The 23536-nt window shown below is 38.9% G+C and overlaps 1 protein-coding gene across 2 annotated transcripts; it reads right to left on the reverse strand.

Moving 5' to 3' along the window:
* On the reverse strand, window positions 1-23041 carry LANCL1_2 (Glutathione S-transferase lancl1). Of its 2 annotated transcripts, XM_051212844.1 has the most exons (9): window positions 22417-23041; window positions 18012-18189; window positions 17868-17976; window positions 16398-16783; window positions 12809-13000; window positions 9930-10130; window positions 4680-4856; window positions 3547-3619; window positions 1-2212 (listed from the first exon to the last, which is right to left on the reverse strand). In XM_051212844.1, exons 2-9 carry the CDS (start codon window positions 18081-18083, stop codon window positions 2133-2135), a joined length of 1290 nt encoding a protein of 429 aa, XP_051068765.1. In that variant the 5' UTR covers window positions 18084-18189; window positions 22417-23041; the 3' UTR covers window positions 1-2132. The 2 variants fall into 2 exon arrangements, with proteins under 2 accessions (XP_051068765.1, XP_051068766.1); XM_051212845.1 differs by having other exon boundaries at window positions 1850-2212; window positions 17868-18189.
* Window positions 23042-23536: the final 495 nt, after the last annotated feature.

A 23536-nucleotide genomic window follows, 5' to 3' on the forward strand; every position in this document is an offset into this window, starting at 1 on the left:
GCATAAAATGCAGAATGTAATTCATTATAACTTGGGGTATTTTTTTAAAAAAATATGTGATTTCACCCTTATTCATAATCAAAATGGGTGTACAGTCAATATATGTAACAAGTGTATTTTCGACTACAGTCGTTGTCGTGTTTTGGGCGTTAATAAGTCTTCACTTGTGCCAGTGTTGATGTTCTTACATCGCGTTGTGGAAACTGCAGTGGTTCTTCATTTTAAAAGTATAAGCGATTCCAACAAAACAATTGGCGATGCATACATAATAGTAGATGACCAGTCATGAAACAGCTAATATAATTACATATTATTAATTTTTTGTGGTCATTATTCAATATAATCATACTTTGATCATGTAGAGTCAAACAATCATGATAAATACTGTGGTACGTGCTACTTATACGGACAGATACAGGAAGCTAATCTCTTTCTGGAAAAAGGGGATAATAAAGAGAGGAGAAAAACAGAAAGCAATGGTGCTAGCAACAGGAATGAAAGAACAGTAGTGTTTGTGATGGTCAACTCAAGGAAAATATGCAAACAGTGTGTTTCGGCTTTCAGTCTCTCTTCTAATGGCCTGTTCCCTCACAAGATTAAAATATATTATTTCTGTACTTGTTTATTCGTATTGCAGCTAACTCATGCTGTAGTCCTCAATAAACTTCGACGCCAGCAAGCCAGACAACTCATTCAAAATCGATGGCTCACGAAGTAACAATAAGATTAGACACGCTGGAAACACTAGCAGATCGAAATTCACCGTAAATTTCTTCAGTGCCTTCTTCCAGTAAACTTGACTGCCAAAGTCTATAACAACCGCTCCGTGACTACCTCCCATGCCGTCTTCCCGCCGGCATTATCCACGCTGTCATACACCCATTCCGTTGCCTCGCAGTAACGTCTCCAGCACCAACACCTTCACCTTAGGCTTCTACACACCTGCCATCTACGCACCAGTCCCAAACTCTCTCAACACACTCCGTACATCTCCTTCCTCGAACTCCAGTGACCACGGAATCTTCATCCTGCGTAGTGACAGCGACACCGATTATTAAGTACAAAGACATGGGAAGGTGTGAACTAAATGCACTGTCTTTAATTACATACTGAATTCGTAAAATATAAAGACAATACATCCAACACACCATTTGCACATCTTCCTTCAGTTGACCTTTACAAACCCAATCGTGCCTCCATTCTTGTTGCTACTACCAGTGCTCTGTTTTTCTTTTTTTCCTCATCATTCTCTTCTTCTCCCAGCAAGGAATTAACTTCCCATAACCACCACATACTACCTATATCTGTCCGTATAAGTAGCACACACCACACTATATTTATTACGTTGACCATGACTTTCCTTTAAAATATTCCGAAGAAATGCTCATTCAATCCTGATTCGAAAAAATGTTCCCAAGAGTTTACTGGGCACTTAATGACTTTTCGAGGGGCATGTTTCATTGTAAAATACGTCCAAACAATACATGTATGAAATATTAAAATGACTTTTAAACTACAAACCATGAGTTGTTAAGTGTTGACTTAGTTTGTCGAAATGTTGATCCGGAGGCAAAACAAATCTCATATCATCATACCTATACACACACCATGTTGGTCGAACAACTATCTTTCAACACTAACAAAAATTCGCTCCTATGATCTAGCTCTCAACGTCCAACAAAAATCGCAATTCTAAATATACTGTGAGTGCAATTACAAAAACATGACACATCATTACAGTTAACAATGTTTTCACCATATGTATACACTCATCCACGTCTCTTCTACATATCCATTACTTGTCAGACTACTCACTTCTCCTATCAACTTTAAAGAAAACAAACGCAAACACAGTACGATGCTCATCAAATATTCAAACAATCAACACCATTAAATATACACAGTATGCCTTAAACTGGCATTTTCACACACGGGTTTAGACTAAACAGAGTATACAACACAAAATACACTGAATATAATATCGTTAAAACAAATGTGAACTATTCGGCAGACATGAAACTCAAATAACATTTTCTCATAAACTAAGTGAATGATGAACAAATAGATGTGAGTACAAAATGACAGACAAAGTTAATTGAATAGATATAAATAAAATCATTGTTTCTTTCTATTCACAATCCACTTAGTAGAGGAAACTTCGAATTAACTGGATCCAAAATACCAACAAGGAAGTACAGTGTCCCAGCAAGACCTAAACACACACAATATGAACACAAAAACAAACTGTTACACTGAACTAACTATCACTTCAAAATAATAAATACAATTCAGTCAAACCGATAAATAATAGTCAACTTCCCACATAACAAACTGGAAATGAGAAGATCGAATAGTTTGTTGTTTTACGATAGAATAGTATTCATGACAAGGGAAGGAGGAGAATACACTGTGACGATGGCATCCATTATTCACTCTACTTAGAGACTACTCCTCACGAATGCACATCCACAACTCAAAACACGGAAATCGAAACCAGCAGTCATCCAACAGTGTGAATGATTAACTTCAACCAATTCACAATGTCGCACAACCCCATTATTCATTGCCTGTGGTGGACACCTGTCTCACACATGACTTCATTGTTAACACATAACATTTTACAATCCATCATACATCTACACTTCTCTTACAATGCACAAAGACTAGGATTAACAGTCAAACCTTAATTGATTGCGGAATCGACGACCTACATGTTAATTAACTCCAATTGGTTGCGACAGTTTGTCGTGCTTATTGTGTGTTCATAGTCTCTACATAACCATGTTATTTTATCACATATGGAAGATATTCATCCGACTAGTCGTTTTCTCTCTGATTTATAATCACTTGGCGGCTTCCGTCGGTAATACAGTCACGTTAGCAAACCACTCGGTCACACTCGCCATCATCGTGTCCATCCGTCGATTAGCATTCTATTCATTGATTTAACAGTCGAAAATTCGATCCAATCAAATCACTAACACCCTTCTCTATGACAAATTCACACGGCATGAATGGAACAGTGATACTTGATTACGCACTAGAAAACATTACGTACGGAGATGGAAATTGGAAGTAGTTCCCTATTCAATCATTTCAACTGAAAATCCTAACAGATCAGAAAAGTGAGTAGTTTCAATTGAGCAATACACTACTAATTGCTAACAACTGCAAAACTCAACACAATTCTAGGTCTATTTCCATACATTCATTCTGTGTTCACACTCTCTAGATATTCCGATATATCACCTATCCGCACACCGAAAATACATCGACCATTCATATTCCGATCAGTAGGCTATCATCACTTTAACAACTGGATGCGAGTCACTGTCAATTAATCGATGAAAAGATGTGACTTTCCTATCACAATATCACTACTCAAAAGTAGACACATCAATGCGAAGTTAGTTTCTTCCACAACACTCCACAAACTCCTGGTGGGTACCATTTAAGTGAGGACTAACGTGTAATATTAGTGTAAAACTATATTAGCAACAAGAGGGATTAATCTTAGTTACAAATGGAAAAGCACACTAAACAAACCTTCCATAAGTGAGTACGGACGATCAGCAACGCGAGTAGCATTTTTAAAACAGTCGGTACACCATTCAGCGAACTGGAAAGCAAATGTAAAAACATTGAACAATCATGAGTTTCTTTTGATTTAAATTGTCCGGTTGACTATTCTAAAAGCCACATAAATCTTCGCAGATGGTTAAGACAGAAAAATATCATGCCAAATGAATATTATGTTCATCGACCTGATCATCGAGATGTTGACTAAACAATCACTCAAAGGTAACCGCTATTATGATTATGGAACCAGTTAAACAGCTGACTTAACATCATCATCGAAGCAGTCAGTTCAAATCAATGGGTCGATAAACAGTTCTTAATGACAAATAACTGAGTGGCGACCAATTGCTCCAATGTCGAACGCCTCGATAGGTGACGACCATTTAAATACAACACGAGCTTATGAAAACATGTGAGACCTATGACAGGTAGTGTTCAACAGGGAAACGAGAACCTTGAAGACGGTAAATAAGGAATCCAGGCAAGGAACTCACTTTATTTGGACACAAATTAAACGGTACACATTGGGGAACCGGTATTTCCATAGAATCCGGTACAAATACAACTAGCTTTGCGTCTATCTAATGATTGAAAAACACAGTGACCACACGTAAGTTCAGCCACAAACTGCATCTATGATACATATTTGTTATGACTGTAATACAGTTCTACATAAACATAGAACAGTTCAATGGTTTTCAACCCCTGACTCAACAGATCATAACATAAATCATCTACCCACAACTATACACAAATAACCTAACAAAATACATTCATTCACACTATAAAATATAACAGTATGATAATTATGGAGTAACGTGAAAATACACCAGTACCTCACCAACTTACAATATCATTACAAACCAGAGTAAAGGTAAGTGGATTCAGACACCGTCCACTCAAAACACGTAATAGTGAACAGAAAAATGAGGATTTCAAGTGAAACACTACAATGTTGTACTTCAAACTATACACAGTATACAGAACAAATATAATGACACATTGTAAAGTTTGCAATACACACATATTCAGAAAACAAAAGAAAAAATACATATACTTTAAATGCATTGAACTACCACTGTCACTGAACTGACACCAACCTTTATAGCTCTATACAAATATTTGGGATCTTGAGTTGTTTGATAAATCTCTAATAGAGCGAAACCACTACCAGCTGAACCGTGACATAGACCACAGCCTTTGTGAAGTAGACCACGAGTCCATACAGCTTCTCCTCCATCTAATGCACACTTCAAATACTTATTTTCACCTGTAATCTATAGAATGTAACAACACAGAGGTTAAATAACAGTAAACAAACTACCGATGAACTTTAAACATCATACATATCTATCTAAATAAAAGGAGAATATTTTAAGTGCAGTTTGATTAGTTTCTAACTCCTATTTCGCCACTTCATTGACTCACTGGTGGTTGATAATAATAATCCTATTACAGATTGGACACGAAATGTTTGTTCTCATAGCCTTGCTCAGGAAACTCTCGTCTAACAACGTTTCCACAAAACGTTTTGTCACGAGACAGTACATATAGGTTTTTATGCATTATGATTTATTTTGTGTATTAAGAGTAATTTCGAAAAATCCAGCATTTTATGTAAGACGCAATACTACCCGGTTATATGGTTCACGATTGCCCCCAAATTCCCTGGTACGGCCGAGAGTACGGAGAGTCCGCTCACCCTCTCCAAATGCTATCATCACATGGCCACGCGTATATAGCCTCTGCCACACAAGTCCTACTCATTGCATTCTCACACCAGGGGTGTTGTTTACGAAATTCAGAGGACGAAAAGCGAATGTCCGGCGCTTTAACAGGGTTGGTAGACATGGAGAGTCCGTTTAGGGAAGTTGGGAAATGCTGATTCCAAACCAATGGTGCACATGTGCCCCAGTATCCTGAGGGGGAAAATGGCGTATGAACCAGTCGTTGGTCACCGGCTACCATGAGAATGCATCTCCTGACATTGCTCCACCGCCTTGTGGATCAGACCTTTACGTCGAAGGCTCTGGGTGTGGCCCCCTAAGAAAACCACCTGTTTCACTCTGGGCACCCGGGCAGTATCACAGCTCTCGCAAATATCAAATGAAATTTGTATGGCGCATATGTATTTGGTAATAATAAATGAATGTTCAAGATAAATGGCCTTCTTAGATAATCACTTAATCATGAGGCGAATAAGAAACGTCAGCATATGCATTCCGATAGCAAATGATGATTAGATTCAGTTTATATACTAGTTATCTCGTTGAAATCATTGAGTTCATGTACACTACATATTGCGAATCCGATTTTCATACTTTTTTTGAAAATGATAGTTATATATTTAATGATCTAAAATTTCTTTATTCATCTTTAAATAAAGTCTTTTGTTTTCATGTATTAATTTTACAGGATGATAATAATACTGATAATAACCTTCTGTTAAGCATGTTGACAGTGAGGTTAAATAAACAAGGTTATTGAAAGAAAATTCTTTTAAAAACAAGGAACGTTTAATAATCGTTTGATTTTTAATGGCATAAGTATTCATCAAAAGATAGATAGTGAAACGTTCAGCTCAACATGATAAGATAAATGTTGAAATTGAGATTAAATACAATGAGGATGATCGTGGAAACAAAATGAACCAGTTTTGAGCAGAAAATTTAAGGGGAAGATGGAGGATGAAGCAGATGGCTGTAAAAGAAGAAGAGTGTGAAGAAAGAGAGAAATTAAAGATAAAACATCAGGACCATGGTAGAAGAAGTTGTACCAGTCGTTTTTGCACACACAATTCTGGTTTTTCCAGATGTATGGCTAATGCTTCGGCAATGTAAAGAAGATGAAGTCTAATTGTCTTTGGAAGACTTCTACATACCTTGTAGATGACTTTGAACGCAGAGTCTGTCTTGATTGAGTGACCTGTGTTTACAGGGTGTTCAATTACTGAGCTTCTTATTAGGCCGCTTCCTCCTCTTTTTAGCCATGCCGGACAATGTTCTTGAATTCTTTTGGATAAAGTACGCATTGAACGACCTATATACCTAGCTCCACATGAGCAGGTGAACACTCGCAACAAGAATACGACGAATTTGTAGTCACGACGTCATAGAGGATGAATTCGGCCACCTGAAGGAGATACTTATGAAAAACGGATGTCCTTCGATTTTCATTGATAAGAACATAAAGCCGAAAACACAGATAACTATAGTAGAGAAGAAAATTTTATACATCGACATCGAATTCAAGGGCGACAGAGCCACACACATCCTAATGAGAATTTCCAATTCTTTAAAAATAACATTCCCCGCAGCAACATTGCGAATAGTATTCTCCAGCCGATCATTGTTCACCAATAATCTTAAAGATAAATTATCGCATCTGACCAACTCAATGTGCACTTTTTTATTGGGATCATGAACCGATTGGTGTTAGAACACCATTGAAAACCTGGAAGCACTGGACGGTTATTTCGTCCTATTATGGGACTCCTCAGCAGTACGCATCCACAATCCCGCTCGCGAGATCAGTGGAGCTAATCCGTGTCGAGTGGAAACACGTGTCTGCCTCAGTACAATGGAAGATGGTCGCGCAACTTCGTGAATTGGTTGAGGTTAGGTATTAACACCAATGAATTTCGGCTCAGTGGTCCAATAAGTTAAGCGTTCGCGAGCGAGACTGAAGGCCCTGGTTTCGAATCCCGCGAGCGGGACCATGGATGAGCACTGCTGAGTAGTCCCACAATAGAAAGAAACAACCGTCCAGTACTTCCAGGTTTTCAATGGTCGTCATGGTCACCCGCAGTAGACCGACGGGCTTCAATGAGTTGTAAGGAGCCTGAAGAAACCCAGTGCTTATAAGCGAGACGTTTCGCGAACCCACAACTGATTTTACTCGCCAACCAATGCTCATCTATACTTTTCGGTGGAATGGTAGCTAGCCTAGAAGCTAGCTCGGTTCGATACTTACTTGCAACAGAAGTTGCAACCAGCTTGCTAGCATCAATCCTTTGGTGGCGGTCACTTCGTTGACCACTGAAAAGTAAGGTGAGATTGGCGCAGACCAAGGCATGGTCAGAGTCCAGATAGGTACTCCAAAAAAAGCGGCAGTCTTGTACACAACCACGTCAGCGGTAGCTGGTTGCGATGTGATCAGTCTGAGTCCAGGCCTGAGATGCAGAGGGAGGACGCCAGGTGGAACGTCGGCGATGACTGTGTCGGTAGTTAGTGCTAGCCAGAAACAGGTTGTGGTCTGTGCACAGTTGCAGTAGACGGTCCCCGTTATCTGACCTGCGACCGACAAGTCCTCATCGGCCACCTAAATGACTCTCTTCTGTGCCTAGACGCCCGACCTGAGCATTCAAGTCTTCGGCTAGTACTACAATATTTGTATTTCTGGAGAAGAACAGTTAACTGGTGGTAAAATTCATCCTTGATTGCATCCGGGCTGCAATCTGTCGGGGCATAGGCGGAGATGACGAAAAGACATCGTTTCTCACGCCGATTTCTTCTCACTTTGATGGAACTTCCTAATCTAACAGCACATAAGCGACTGTTAATGGGGAATTAATCGATTAGTATTGTCTCAGCTCTAGCGCTTAGTGCGACACCAACGCCAGCAAGATCAGACGAAGATGCCACAGGGTCCCCGGATAAGCGCACGTAAAACAAGCTTTTTGAAGTGACAGATGTAGAGCGAATTTGTAGTACTTCACTGGAGTCTTTAATACGGGTCTCGGATAGACAAGAGACGTCGATATTAAGACTTTCCAAAGACATAGCCAGCCCTATCTGTTGTCCGATCTGCATAAGTGTGCGAACGTTGAAGGCGGCCAGTTTGAATAATGCACGTGGATTCAGAAAAACTGCTTCAGTATTCGTATTTGGTGGTAGCATACAATTTTCAACCAGGCAGCAACTAGAGAACGTTTAGATAGAACCGAGTTCCCACTATAGGCGAGCTGCTGTATAATTCGGAAAATAAGGATATACAGAGTGGGAATAAAAGAGAGTGAATAAATGACGTACAAAATAATAATAATAATAATAATAATAATAATAATAATAATAATAATAATAATAATAATAATAATGTAAATCGTTTGACTGTTAATCGAAGCAAGACAAGTATTTTCCATAAATATAGACATTTTATCATATTTGTGTGTGGGCTGTGATACTGCCCGGGTGCCCAAACCGAAGCAGTTGGTTTTTTTAGGGGGCCGCACCCCGAGCCTTTGACCTAAAGGTCTGAACCCACATGGCAGTGGAGCATCGTGAGGAGATGCAGTTCTATGGTAGCCGGTGACCAACGATTGGATACTGGAACCCATGTGCACCATTATAGGTTACAGTAACTGAATTATGTGAATGAAATGGTTACCTAAATTTCCTATCTCGAGTGTCAAGCGCTATAAATATGGAGGTACAGATTTTATGCAAACTAATGTATATCTCCTTTTGTATAGAGTACTTTGGGTAAATATTAAGTAAAGTTTGATTCTCAGAACTTTCATTGGTACTAGATAGACAGTATAGGCGGATTAATCAATACTCGGACTAGACTAATACAAATACACACAAGCTTCAACATAACCTGAGCATCTGTTTTTTTTTTCATTATATTATAAGTCTCCTGTGGAAACCCATTAATCTGTTAAGTCAAACAAAATTTGATTCAAGCAAACCTATCCATACAGGCGGCCACGCAACATGTACTACTAAGAGATGGTTTATGATATAACCCACTTACTTAATTTCATGATACCGATCTAAATTTTACCTAGAATACTTGAATAAGCTCCAAACAGGATGAGTCAATGAGCAAAATCCTCAATGGAATTAAAAGACCCGGACTTATAGGAATTAAGGAAGTTGCATTTGCAATAGTTTTATACGTTTTAAAGTTAGCTGGAGTATAAAGCTAAATAAACTTCCTTAGTGCAATTGGGGTACCAGATTTACTTTATATAAAAGGCACAGGACACATACTGCAAGCCGACTGAAATAATTAGTTTTTTTTCAGACATCCAATCATTCACTTGAACTAAGGATCTAATTCGTGAAGTAGTAGGATAACGTCGGTGAATATATTCCCATAGGTATTTGGCTGTGTATAGGTCTATATTAAAGTATAATACGCAGAAGTATAACAGTTTTAAATGCATTCTAATCATGTATAGCATTTATTCTGAATCTGATTTTCAGTGAAGCCGTCGATGTGTACAACTGAGGGGTTCCATACTGGGACGAAACAGCTAACTAATGCTTCTTGGTCTTAAATAGCTGTCCTGTGAAGTGAACTGCAAAATAATTAAATCATTTACTAAAATAAGATTGCTAACCTACCTTATGAGCTGAGAGCATAAGTGGAATAACACCCGTTGCACCATGACACCAATGAACTAATACATCACGATTTAAGCTATCCCCTAAACTAGAAGGCCAATTTCCGCTGATTATCTGAAGTTGACTCATCCAATCAACAGTAGGTAGAATTAACTGGTTTAAGGAATGTGATGATATGCTACCAGGAAACAAACGATATACCTTTGAAGCAAAACATGATGGAAAATGACTAAACACGACTAATTTATTACAATGATCAAAGTATCAATTCATAACGAGATGGGTCATCATTTCCCATATTAACTCGAAAAAAATTTAAACAAGGGTTCTTTTTACCCTATTCTCTTTGTAAACGTGGTAGGTTTTAACAATGGTCAACTCGTTGATCAGATACAGATACATGTATTTGGCCTTGAGTCATACTCTAAATGAAGGCTTGTAACGTTAGCTGGTTGCCTAAACTGAAATCTACAAAATCACTAAACAGTTTGATATAAACACAATAGACGACACAGTAGAAATGTAGATCAAAAAACACTGAAAGTTATATCCTTGTGACTATTTGTATACAAATAGTGAATAAGAACCAACTAGACTAAACAATTAGATGACTGAAGTCTTTTACTATTTGAAGGATATTTCAGAACAAGTTCTACTGTTGCTTCAGTTAATAAGTTATACAACCAACTCACAATATATTACGTTTCTAATTGTTTTACTCCCCTTTACGCTAAACGACCAGATCACCTGTTAAATAAGTAGATAACACGTGAGTAAAACATATAACTAGTATTGCTTAACGGTGGAAAATTTCCCATTTCCTTAATGAAGAGTGTAACGAGCCTGATAGATAGAAATACACACTGATGTAAACACCGTGCAAACTAGAAAAAATATACAGCCCTTCAAGCTGACTTAATTTATATCACTACATCATCGAGTGCTCGCTTAGTAATCAAGGTGATCAACTTTCAACCAGTAGGTTGTAAGTTCAAATTAGCAGTTCATCAACTATTCTTTCAGCTTAGTAGTTGTTATGACGTGAAAATGCTGCGGATTAAGGGGTAGCGAATTATTGATCGGACCAAAGACGCGCAAACACGTAGAACAGCCTAGGGTTCTGATTGGTCCCGCCTACCCTGTCTAACCCAGCCAGTTGAGTCCAGAACACAAGTTTCAGCCTCGGATATATGAATCATTATATTTCAAACACACTCTGTTTATATACTAATCAAGCAGACCACATCGTGCCATAAAATAGAAAATAACATTGTACAATATTGACCAGTAGGAAAATGACACGTGAAATAAGCACTGACCAATAAGTAAATAATACCATGTCCAAGTCCAAGAATAGCATTAGACTTAATAGGATAATTTCTGGGATATTTTCCTGAATATCCCAACAGTAGTATCACTAACACTCAAATAAGTGAGGCTAAAAGATGACTTCATTGACTAGTATGTGGTGAGTTGTACTGACACTATTGGTTTGAGCTATGTAGAAAGGTGTATAGTTTTTTTCTAACAACCCATATAAATTGTAAACTATGGTTCCAGATGTAAAGTCAAAAAGGGAAAAACCGATGTCAGTGATGCAGTTGCATTTATTCTTTGTATTCCTACAAATATTAAGTCCGTAACTATTGATAAATTTTCGTTCTTCAAACTGTATTTCTATTTGAATTTTAGCTAGCAGTGGAATTCAGCATTCGCATTCTATCCTATTTGGAACTTATCAGCTGAAGTCTGAGATGCAAGTACATCCGACTGATGACTCCTGAATAGGATAAAACGAACCTACCGAACCAAATCCAAACACATTTAAACCTTGTAATGAAAAGACATTATCAACGATTCAGAATAGTATGGATGTATTTCAACAGATAATGATCGACTTCAATCTTAAAATTAAACGACAGATGAACACACATTCATAAAAATGCATTTCGCATGTTCAAAGTCTCATCGCAATTATTGTTTGATCCTCCATTCTGCTATAAGCTAACGTCTTAAGCTTGCCTGTCGTCTTCTCTCATTCAGACTCAAGATTGATGATAGAAAAGGTATGTATCAGCAGATTAGTAGGAGTTAAGACTGCTTTGACTTCAACTCCTATCAGACAAAGAGTATTATTAATCAAAGCTTAAGACGCCGGCTTATAAACGAAATAGAATGCGCGGAGTACAGAATTTATAACCAGGATTCTAATTAGCGAAGCTTCGCTAAATATCGATTAAAGTCTCACTTGTGATAAATCAAACCATCGGTAGTGAAAGTACTAAAGAAAGAAAAATGAATAAAGATGGACGAATGAACTCGAAGTAATGAGAGCCCCAGAATGACTCAATATTCAAGAATTATAAAAGTTTAAGAATCAATCCACCTGATTTATGAAAGAGGTGATTATTTTTAGAATAAAAAATTCATCTTGATGCTCGGTAAATCACACATATATGATTTACAATAAGATAGAGAAGTGTTAGCATTATTGAAACGATTTATAGTTGGGAATAAGGGAACAATTTTCTTTTTTTAGGAACAGAAGCAAAATAGATAGAGCAATTGGTATCGAAATTCGAAAGTTGATAAAATGAAATATGAACGGGAATCAGTTGCAAACACGTTACTAAACATAGTAGCTTGGGATTAAGATGATAATAACGGAGTGGTTAAATTTTTAATACATTAATCCCAAAAAAATAAGTTAACCAAACGTCATGTTTTCCACAAAATCAGATTCTGTGGGTTACTAGTAGCCAATTCACTTTTGGGGCTTATTTTACGTTCATTAACAATCTTCCCATAAGCAGCTGAGTTATTCAATGATTTGTGTTACAAACCAACCAAAAAAATATCATCATGTTTAAATAACTTACCTTCAGTAGAGTAGTCAAGATACCAGCAAAACCATGTGCTCCACCAAGATAACATTTATCATGCCATTCGAACATCAACGGTGGCATCCACAAATCTCGTTTCGATGACTGGTACATCAATCGATTATAAAAACCATTCGATTTGTAAGCACCAGCTGTTTTCTGACCAGACTTCAATATAGCATCTGTTATCTAAAGTAAAACTGTTATCATTAATGTTACTACTTTCATATCACGGAAAAACACATAAATTCATAAATCAGATAGTGAAATGCCGCAACTTTATGCACAAACAATCACAAGAGATAATTCTTGAAGAGATGAGTAAAACAGTCAGTCAGTCAGCTACAACGTAGGACCAGGCACATATATGCATCGGTCCAAGTTGCCATACCTCATTAACACAACAAGATGAACACGGGATTCATCAGTCAGTCAGTAACAACGTAAAACTTCGTACGTACGTACATCAGTTCGAGTTGCCACACCACATTAGCACAGAGATGCAGTTGTCGATTCAAATCCCAGCAGACGCCAGCAATATTTCTGAGGCATCTGTGGTCAAATACTAGTAGTTTACGAGTGTCTTCTACTCCTAATGACCATGTTTCGCTGCCGTAAAGTAAAACAGAACGGACTGCCGCGCAGTATACTCGTCCTTTTATTGATAGACGGATATCTCGCCTTCGCCATAGGTGATAAAAGTTGGCAAAAGCCAAACGAGCTTTTCGAATCCGTACTGAGATTTCGTCGGACACCAACACATTAGGGCTGATCAAACTTCCAAGGTAAGTGAAGTTGTCGACGCGTTCTACTACTTCACTCCCCATCCTTAGTTCAGATGTTGACGCATACCAGTCGTGAAGCGCATTCCAAACATTCTGGCATTGTTGCTTAGTGCTACCAGAAGACTACATTTTATCAGCGTCTTCACCAAACAGGACTATGTCATCTGCGTATTCTAAGTTGATAAGTGGACCTCATGGGAGGAGATCAATACCCGAGAATTCAGTAGACGAGAATGTTATTTGCATCAATAGGTCTATGATGAAGTTAAACAAAAACGGAGAAAGTGGACAGCCTTGTTGGACACGACTTGAGGTTGCGAAAGCAGATGACAGTTCGCCATAAGCTCTGACTCGACTAGTAGTGTTCGAGTAAAGAGCCTTCACAAGGTTTATGTACTTCTGAGGTAGACCTTTCAATGACAGACACTGCCACAGAATCTCGTGGTCTACAGAGTCAAATGCTGCTTTTAAGTCGAGAAAGACCACCATTGTCGGACGCCGATAAGTATGCCTGTGTTCTAGAACCTAACGAATGGTGAATATGTGGTTGATGCAGCCACGACCAGGTCTGAAGCCAGCTTGATTCTCTCGTATTTGCAGTTCACGAGTCTTTGTTAGGCGTCCGATAATTATCGAGGCTAGTATTTTAGATACTATATTAGTTAAACTAATCCCAGTCAGATGGGATAGCGTCTAACTCCCAGATCTTAGCTAAAGTATTAGTCAACCTAATCGATAAAATTGGACCACCATCCTTAAAGACCTCTAGAGCCAATCCATCTGGACCAGCTGCCCTTCCTCGTTTCAGATTAACTATAGTCTTTTGAACTTCTGCTAGAGTTGGGGGACCTACTTCAATGTTTCATTCACACTGTCTAGGAATGGAGGGTAGTTGTAGAGTAGCTGAAGGCCAGCCGAAATGTTCTCTGAAATGCTCCGCCCATCGTTCTAAACGTCTGGACTGAGAGCAGATGAGAATGTCGTCTTTTCCGAAATAGTCTGACTTACACTTGACTTCGTAGTTCCAGTTTCTTTTATTAGTCTGTAGAGCTGTCTTGTGTTTCCTATAACCGCCGCCTTTTCCATCTCTTTTGCTTTCGCTGCCCACCACTGCTCACGGTCGTGCTTAACCTAGATCTGATTTGTTGTCGCTCTTCATCGTGTGCAGAGGCTGATGGGATGAGTTTACGAGAATCCATCAGTGCAATAGACCTTGAAGAAATCCATTGGTTCTTTGTAACCTTGTGGTTTAAATCACTGATAGATGTCACTACTGTTTCCACAGCTGCTTGTATATCTTTTCAAGCAACATCTGGGTCAGCCTCATTTTCAGAACTACCTAAGTGTGACCTCAGTTGTTCCTGGAACCTACTTTTGGTTTTCTCGCTACTCAATTCAGTTCTAATGAGTCTTTTTACTGAGGCCTTTTTGCGTCTACTGAGTCTCAAGCAGATGCGTGACCGTGTTAGGGCATGGTTGGAGTCCAAGCAGGTACTCCAGAATGAACGACAGTCTTCTACCGACCCTCTTCAACGATGACTGATGGCAATATGGTCTATTTGAGTCCATCGTTGGTTTGGTGTAGGGGTCGCCATGTTAGACGATGTCTCTCCTTATGCTTAAAATTAGTGCTTGCTAAAAATAAACGATTGTCTGAGCACATTTGCAGCAGACGATCACCATTATCTGTTCGCTGAGCCGGAATACTAAAATGCCCACCTAAATGTCTTTCTGCTTGGTTTAAGCTACCTACCTGAGCATTAAAGTCACCTGCTAAGAGTACTATGTCTGAATGTTTAGCTTTCTGAAGAAGTTCAGATAGCTTTCTGTAAAATTCATCTTCCACATTATCTGAGCTGCAGTCGGTGGGAGCGTAGGCAGAAACGATAAAAAGGCAACGACGTGTGTCCCTATCCTTCCGGGTTCTTACAGAGCCGTTTAGCCGAACAGCACATAAACGACTGTTAACGGGGATCCACTCTAACAGTGCTTGTTCCGCCCTCATGCTTAGTGCTATACACACACCAGTCAGTCCACGAGAACTGGCCGTCGGGTCACCAGATACACGGAGGGTGTATCTCGTTGGCTCCGTTTTGCCGAGGTGAGTCGAGTGGATGATGACCACACTAGGATCCTGTATGCGTGTTTCGGAGACACAACATAGATCAATGGTACGAGATTTCAGGGTTCTAGCCAAGGAAGCCTGTTGACCGATTTGACATAGGGTGCGTACGTTGAAGGCTCCAACGTGTAGTTTGGAGCGAGGTTTCAGTAGACCTGGGACAGTGTTTTGGGCACTAGAATCGTTGGCTATGGTGACATTTGAGGAGGAAGCCGAAAAAGGAAGTTTAGAGGTGAAAGTCGATGTAGGAGGAATAATAGGAATTGAAGAGAGAGGTTGATTATGAATACAGTGGCCTTGAGTGTTGTTAGAGGTATGAGGGCGGTTATCACTTCCCGGTTGCCCACACCGTAGAAGGGTAAAACGTTACAGTATGAGTCACTTGAATATTTTCATGGGTCGTAAAACGGATGATTGTACTTTAACGATTAGTATTGGTCATGAGAATCGAATTTATACCATGCATTGCAATAACTCGCCTGTGGTGTTGTGGTCACAAACACATCATTGTAAGGATTATTCAACTGAACCAGTTTCATAAACCGACAAATTATCTAGAACAACACTGAAGCAATAAACCTTTCCATTCACTTCTCTAGTAATTCACCTCTGCACAATCAAGCACAAACAATTCATTAATAAACACTTCAAAAGCAGTAACAAATACACAAACACATACCGACGAGACAACAGAAACAGGGATGTCGAAATTATTTTCTCGAAGTGTTATCAAACAATTTAGATAGCCAGTACGTCCATATAACGCTTCATCAGGCATCCCACAGTCCACATCCAAGCCATATTTACTCGCCGACAAAATGTCTTCTACGAACTTCTTTGCCTCTGTATTCTCACTTCCATGCTTGACTGATGATAAAGCACCTAAACACAGTGGACCGATCGGGCTAGTGTAAACACTGATATTTTTAGATAACTTCTTCAAGTCCATATGACGTAGACATCGATTTAACAACTTCTCAGTACATACAACACCATTTTCACGTATCTTTCTGTCTAATAATTCACATTTGCATTGTGATAGGAAATTGTAGAATAGTCCAACACCTACAAACAAATAGAAAGAAACACAAGTTGATCGAGTGGTTTGCATACTATTCACAAATTCTAAAGTACACAACTACATTTCTTACACCTCAATGTATAGACAACGTCTGTTTGTGGGTTTGAATGGTCCCAAATAAATTGCTAACGATATCAAAACAATGGGAGACGACCAATCTGGAACACAATACTAACAACATTCAATGAAAGGTTTTACAAATGAACATCGTTAGTTCAACTACACTAACAACGATCAGTGACGGATTTCACTGGTCGACTCAGTGGTTCATATATTATATTTCTTTCACACTTAGTGTAGCTCATCAGTAGAAGTACAGAATATAAATAGGTGGATTTCTCCGAGAATCTGATTATGACTTGTTACTTCAAATTGAAGGGCATATCCTGATACATTTATTCAAATGACATGACTAGATATGTGGTATATGAATCAACACTTGATAGAATTAGCCAGTCAGTCACTTGACTTTCAATGATTAATAAGTTGGAATAGATGTGGTGGAAGCACGTATATACTGATGTGACATGGTGGGCCACACCTACTGTCTTACAAAAATACAATACCTGTATGCGTAAACAAAGGAAAACATAAAATTCATTATACACACATAAAAGTCTTCACATTTCTGGTTAGTCATTTAATTCAATCTGAAACCATGGCTTAGTTCAAATACATTAAGACACTGCAATGGGCCATGTTACTAGGTTCAGACTGTCTGGTTAAGTCCGCGTGATTGTCTTGACCGATTGTTAGAGACTTTGGGTGACGTGGCTCAAAATCGTTCGCAATGTCACAGGTGTATTTCTTTAGATATGAAATCTCTAAACTGTTTTACATATTTTCATTCTACAAATTCATATTTTCTCGAATTGTACTTTCCACACATAATCTCTCCCATTACCACTAATACTGTTACTATATCTACCTTTCTGAGACATGCCCTGACAGTCTCGTTTCGCTGTTCTGATGGTATGTTTCAGCTTGAACCGATTCATAAATATGTCAGGTTTGACGTTGCATATGACTGATTCACTGACTGAGGATGATAAAACACATAACACTCACCTGACAAGCCCGTGTACATTGATACGTCAGACGACGATAACTTCTCGAAATTCGAATTCAGAACATTTAACAGTTCGACAATTTTGTTTGGGATGTTTGTATCTCCCACCTGGAACGTGGTGCACAAGTAAATACTGAAAGTACTTTAAGCTGGTCTCCAGGCATATAATCCTGGTAAGGATTTTTAAAATGGCGACCATCGTTAACCTCAACCATCTTCTTTACGCGTTTGGATTTTACTCACGAATGGATCCTTGAAAGGATAGAGTTAAGTTGAATTTGTCGAGATTAGACTAGAATCTTCTGTGGTCAACACCAAAATCTTAAGACAAAATTGATAGATTAGTCAATGGGACAGTAAAAGCATAAAAATACATAGTAATACAAAACGAGGTAATTTGAAGAAGTGATTGGTAAATAATGAAGTCTTTATCACAAGTGTAATAAGTCAAACTAAAGAAATCATGTTGTGGGAAACTAAAACGTGTTTTAGAGAGGAACAAATAAAAAGAATGACATAATACAAATCCATGACATGCGAAATAAAACAGAAATATTGGGTGAATCCATTTGCCGCACATTACTTAACATCCAATGCTAGAGATCCCATTTTCCCTAGGAACTACAATGAAGGCCTCCACTACAAATGGATATTTAGTAACTTTATGGACTGATATTTTGGTCTGTTCACTTGCTCCAATCTAATCAACTCCTGCCAAATAGAGAACGTTGTTGCTAAAAGAGGGTTGATATCCCAAGCAACCAACAAAGAAGAAATAAAGGTGAACAAAGAGGAAATGAAGGGGTAAATGCTTTAGAAGAGAAAGGGGAAAACGCGCCAGAATGTCGCCTTTTTCGACTGTTTTCAATCCTAGATGGTAGTAAACATAATTTCTGAAATGAAAGAAATGATTGGCGTGGGTCTTTTCAGTGTCAAGTTTAATAAGTGCATAGCTATCCGGTTGGCGGCTGTTATATGTGACGCACCTGCTCGTTCTTCTGTTAGGTACACGGTGAATCATAACGGTAAGGCAGGTTTCGATAGGTGTACTGTTCTTGGGAGACGGCTGGAGAGTAAGACGACCTTTCCAAATGGGTTATATACTTTAAGAACAGACGACACCTTCCGTCGTCAGACTCAATCTATTCACAATCAAGGACATTCTATAATGGAAACGCTTTCTATTAATATGATTATAACTATTCCTCTAGATCCTATGCACATGGTGTACCTAGGTGTCACATAAAAGCTGGCTAATTTATGGATAGATTGAGCACACAGGAAACTGCTGAACTTGAACTCATGTGCAATTAGGGACATTAATAATTTAATATCAGGTTGCGTGGCAAGTACTCCTTCCGACTTTCCGCGTAAATGCCGTACACTAGACTTCGTATCGGCATGGAAAGCTTCTGAATGTAGGTTGTTTCTTCTGTATTTAAGCCCGTTGATTCTTGAAAAAACATTGCCACAACCTTTTTATCTTAATTTCCGGCGTTTAGCGTTATCCATTTATCTGCTTGCACATCCCAAATTACATAATACTGTTGTAGAAACCGCCAGGATAGGTTTACTAAACTTCCTGGAGGAATACGAATGGTGTTATGGGTCTGAAAACTTAGTTTACAATGCGCATTCGTTACAGCACCTCCCTGACGACGTTCGTGCACATGGACCTTTAGATAGTTTTTCAGCCTTTCCATTCCAATCTTATATCAGACAAATCAAGAATTCTGTGCACAATGGGCTTGCTGTAGCTAAGCAGGCAGCTCAGCGTTATGCTGAAAAAATGTCCTTCTACGATAGGCTTCAACTTAGCTGTTCAACAAATACTACCCCAATAGGCGCTGATGATGTCTCCAATAAACAAGTAATTATGTTTAACAATAGTAAAATAACTTCATTTAAGCCTGATAATGTAGTAGTAGTAGTAGTAGTAGTAGTAGTAGTAGTAAACGGGCAGCCTGGTTTAGTCACTGATATAAAGAAGGATGGACTACTGAGATTTAGGTCTTTTACTGACCCACGCAATTACTTGGAAGATCCTTTCCCATCTAGTGAGATAGGAATCTTTATGTGCTCCATAGTTAGCCATGAACACACATGGGTATCGGTTAAGGACATAGATTGTAAATGTATGGCCATAAATTGTAGGAATTATCTAGTTCTAATCCCATTGCTGCATACTTTACTGTAAATGCATTTTGTTTCACTAGTGTTTAATTAATGACGACAAATAATTTAATTACGTCTTATGTTATTTTCAGCCAACTAACAAGAAGTACGTCATTGTTGACGTCCTCAGCAAAAAACAACTGATGATAGCATCCAAGGAGTGGATAGTAGGCAATGACCTTTGCCTTCTTTCGAACGAGCTGGTCGATATACACCTGCAGAAGTGCGACCAACCGAATGAAAATTGGTCACTTATGAAATGTAAAGTTATTATGTTCACGAATTAGGTAGGTTACATACACAGAAAGTATAATTCACTATAGATTCTCTGCAGTCTGCCAAAGATCTGTTAGTTGCCCTACAGATACTGGAATCTCAACGTAAAAACACCTCAACGGATGAAAACACTTTGCCACAGAACACTGAGAAGCCAAAGAGGTCTGTACAATAATCTTACTTACATTTCCTAGAGGTGTAATAAAGCGTAAAGAAGATTTTCTTTACAATTCAGTCGACATGGATGTGGCTGAGATGCAGGCTGAGAATAGCCACGTTTAATATCGCAAATTCCGGGTGTTCGACAAATTCATCTCGCCAATCGCCAAGTAGGTCTTATTACTATTTAGATATTCACGAATTAGTTCGACACAATTAGAGATATCACCGTCCACATCGGAATCTAAGCATGTCGGTGGTGCTATAGCCGATCGGTAAGTCACCTGCATCATCTTGTGAACTTTTTCAGCTTTGAGAGGTTGTACAAGATTTTGCGGAACATATCCTCGGCCATTACTGACTTGAATAATAGTGTTAAGCAGTTACTATCTAAGTCTAACGAACGCGAACAACCGCATCAATTCGATTGCGGACTCTCCAGCCAGCAGTTCCCTTTGTCATCTGAAGAGGAACTGCAGATGCTGGACACTGGTTTGCAGCATCAAGAAACCAGGGACAGATTTTTAAGTCATCAACATTAATTTAATCATTTGTTCCTACTACAGATGGTAATGGTCACTAGGTTATCAAGTGACGATCCAAAAACGTCGACGTGGTTTGTTCTGTCGCATCTGTTGACACCTGAGGTTGCCAGTAAATTCACGTTACTTGGCACCTCTTCAAAACGAGCACTTCAGAAATGCAAGTTTTACGGCTGCATACGAAGTAACTCATATTTATTATTTAAACTTCAGGTGCCTTAACAAATCGCTTTCTGTCATCCGCTGTCAACGAAAAAGACCTTGGTAAGCTGTACGACATCGCGACACAAGGTTACTTTCACGACATCCGAGACAAAATGATAAAGCGCAATAGAAGGAAACAAGATCAGGTATGTACTAATTTAAAGTGATAACCTCCCTACGGCTCTATAGTTACAGTCAACAATATTAACGAACATAACCGTAAGTTCAGCTTTAAGTATTTGGCTGTGCCAAAGCATGTCATTGAGATATGGTTGTGACTTTTTTTTCTTTTTTTTAATTCAGAATTCACAGGACGACTACCTCAATTCTCAATAGCCGAACGAACGTGGCTGAAGGGAATAGTCCGTGCAATTGTTTTGATGTTCTACCTAGATTTCAACAAACATTATTTTTTCAAACAGCTTACTCTTTCGCTTACATGGGAAACTGTTGAAGTGTTGAGGATGTGTGTTTGAGTGTCAGTTAACTTATGGTTAAATGCATATTCCTTATAATACATTACCTGTTCTTTCTTTTGCAGATAATTTCAAATAACAATGAATTAGCAATTGCAATTGAAATGCAAAACAATCGATGCTGAAGCTTCTGCTCTACTGTTGTACAACAATACGCTTTTCCTTTTAAATAAATTTTTTAAATATACCGGTTTTCTAGTGTACTGCGGTTTTATTTGGATCTGTTGTTGAAAATAAAGGCGAACATAGGAGACCTTTGGGGTTTTGTCAATGGATCGAAAATAGGGGGTTATGCTGTATTTAGGCGAAAAGTCCGCGGAAATTTAGGCAAAAATTCGACAATTCAGCGGATATTTAGGCGGAAAGTAGGCAATCCAGCGGATATTTAGGTAAAAATGCGACAATTCAGCGGATATTTAGGCGATAAGTCGGTAATTTGTCGACAAAACGGCGAAAAAAGGGAAAATCCGCATTATTTCTCCCGGACAGGCGAAAAAGGCGACATTCTGGCGCGTTTTCCCGTTTATTTCCCCTTTCGCTACCAAAGCATTTACCCCTTTATTTCCCCTTTCTTCGCCTTTATTTCCTCTTTTTGGGTTGTCTGGGATGGCTCACACTTTTCTAGATACTTAACTGGTACCAAGCCTACGTAGGCCTCAAGTATGGAGACGACGTCGAGCAATCCCAAAAATGGCCGCGAAACCTTAGTCACCTACCCGGCTCAAAATAGGATTACGAGTTAATGTTGGTTGGGATAAGAAATTACGCGGTAAAGCTGTACGAACTACCTTGAGATCATACCCAAAATGACCAATCAGGAGACAGAGAAGATAAATGGGTTATTTAATACGCTAATCTGTCAGACTTCCACTTAAAGGACTCTTGGGGGTTTTGTTCACCACCCAGTATCATTCCAGTGGGTTAATTTAGGTTGACTGATCTCTTTCCATTCCCCTCATGGTGTTCAGTCAGTCTTCAGTCTTCAGTAATAAGAATAGTAGGTTGGTGAACCTGTATTAATCCTGACACATTGCTTTCCAGTGAAGGTCCAGCTTCTCCTTGAAAATATTCACTGATGAGGCTGATATCACTTGCTCGGGTAAGGCGTTCCAACCATTGACTACTCGATGAGAAGAACGGGACCCCACTTTAAGTTTATTAGATCGTGGTTTGTGAACCTTCTTGCTATGACCTCGGAGATTATTAGTGCTGGATGGAGCAAAAAGATAAGACATATTGACACCCAAATCATAATTAACGATATGAAATGCCAGTATAAGGTTACCTCGTCTCCTACGATACGACAAGGGGGAAAGGTTTAGGCGTTTTAAACGCTCATCGTTAGGGAGCTTAGAAAGACTCTTCATTAATTTTGTTCCCACACGCTGAACACGCTCAAGGGAGTTAGTATCCTTTACCAGACACAGGCTAGCTGCTTGGATACAGTACTCCAAATGTGGTCTTACATATATGGGATATAAAATTCGAAACGTTTCCTCGTCAAAAGATTTGAATGCTCGGCGAAGTGACCATAACGCACGAAAACCTTTGACAGCGGCTGCTTTGCAGTGCGTAGTTGTTTTTAAATCATGACTTATTACTGCTCCTAAGTCTTTATGTTCTTGAGCACATGGAAGAGGTTTACCCTCAATGGTATAACGGTAACTATTGCCGTGACCAATGTGTATTAGCACACTCTTCCTAGCATTGATTTCTAAGCCCAGCTCTCGAGCCCATCTAACTAAATCGTCCAAGCCAGCTTGAAGATTCAGATGATCAGCCTCACTTTTTATTGTTCTCCAGGTTTTTACATCATCCGCAAACAATAATGTCGAC

This window comes from Schistosoma haematobium, chromosome 3 (assembly GCF_000699445.3).
Source record: "Schistosoma haematobium chromosome 3, whole genome shotgun sequence".
Lineage (NCBI taxonomy): Eukaryota > Metazoa > Platyhelminthes > Trematoda > Strigeidida > Schistosomatidae > Schistosoma > Schistosoma haematobium.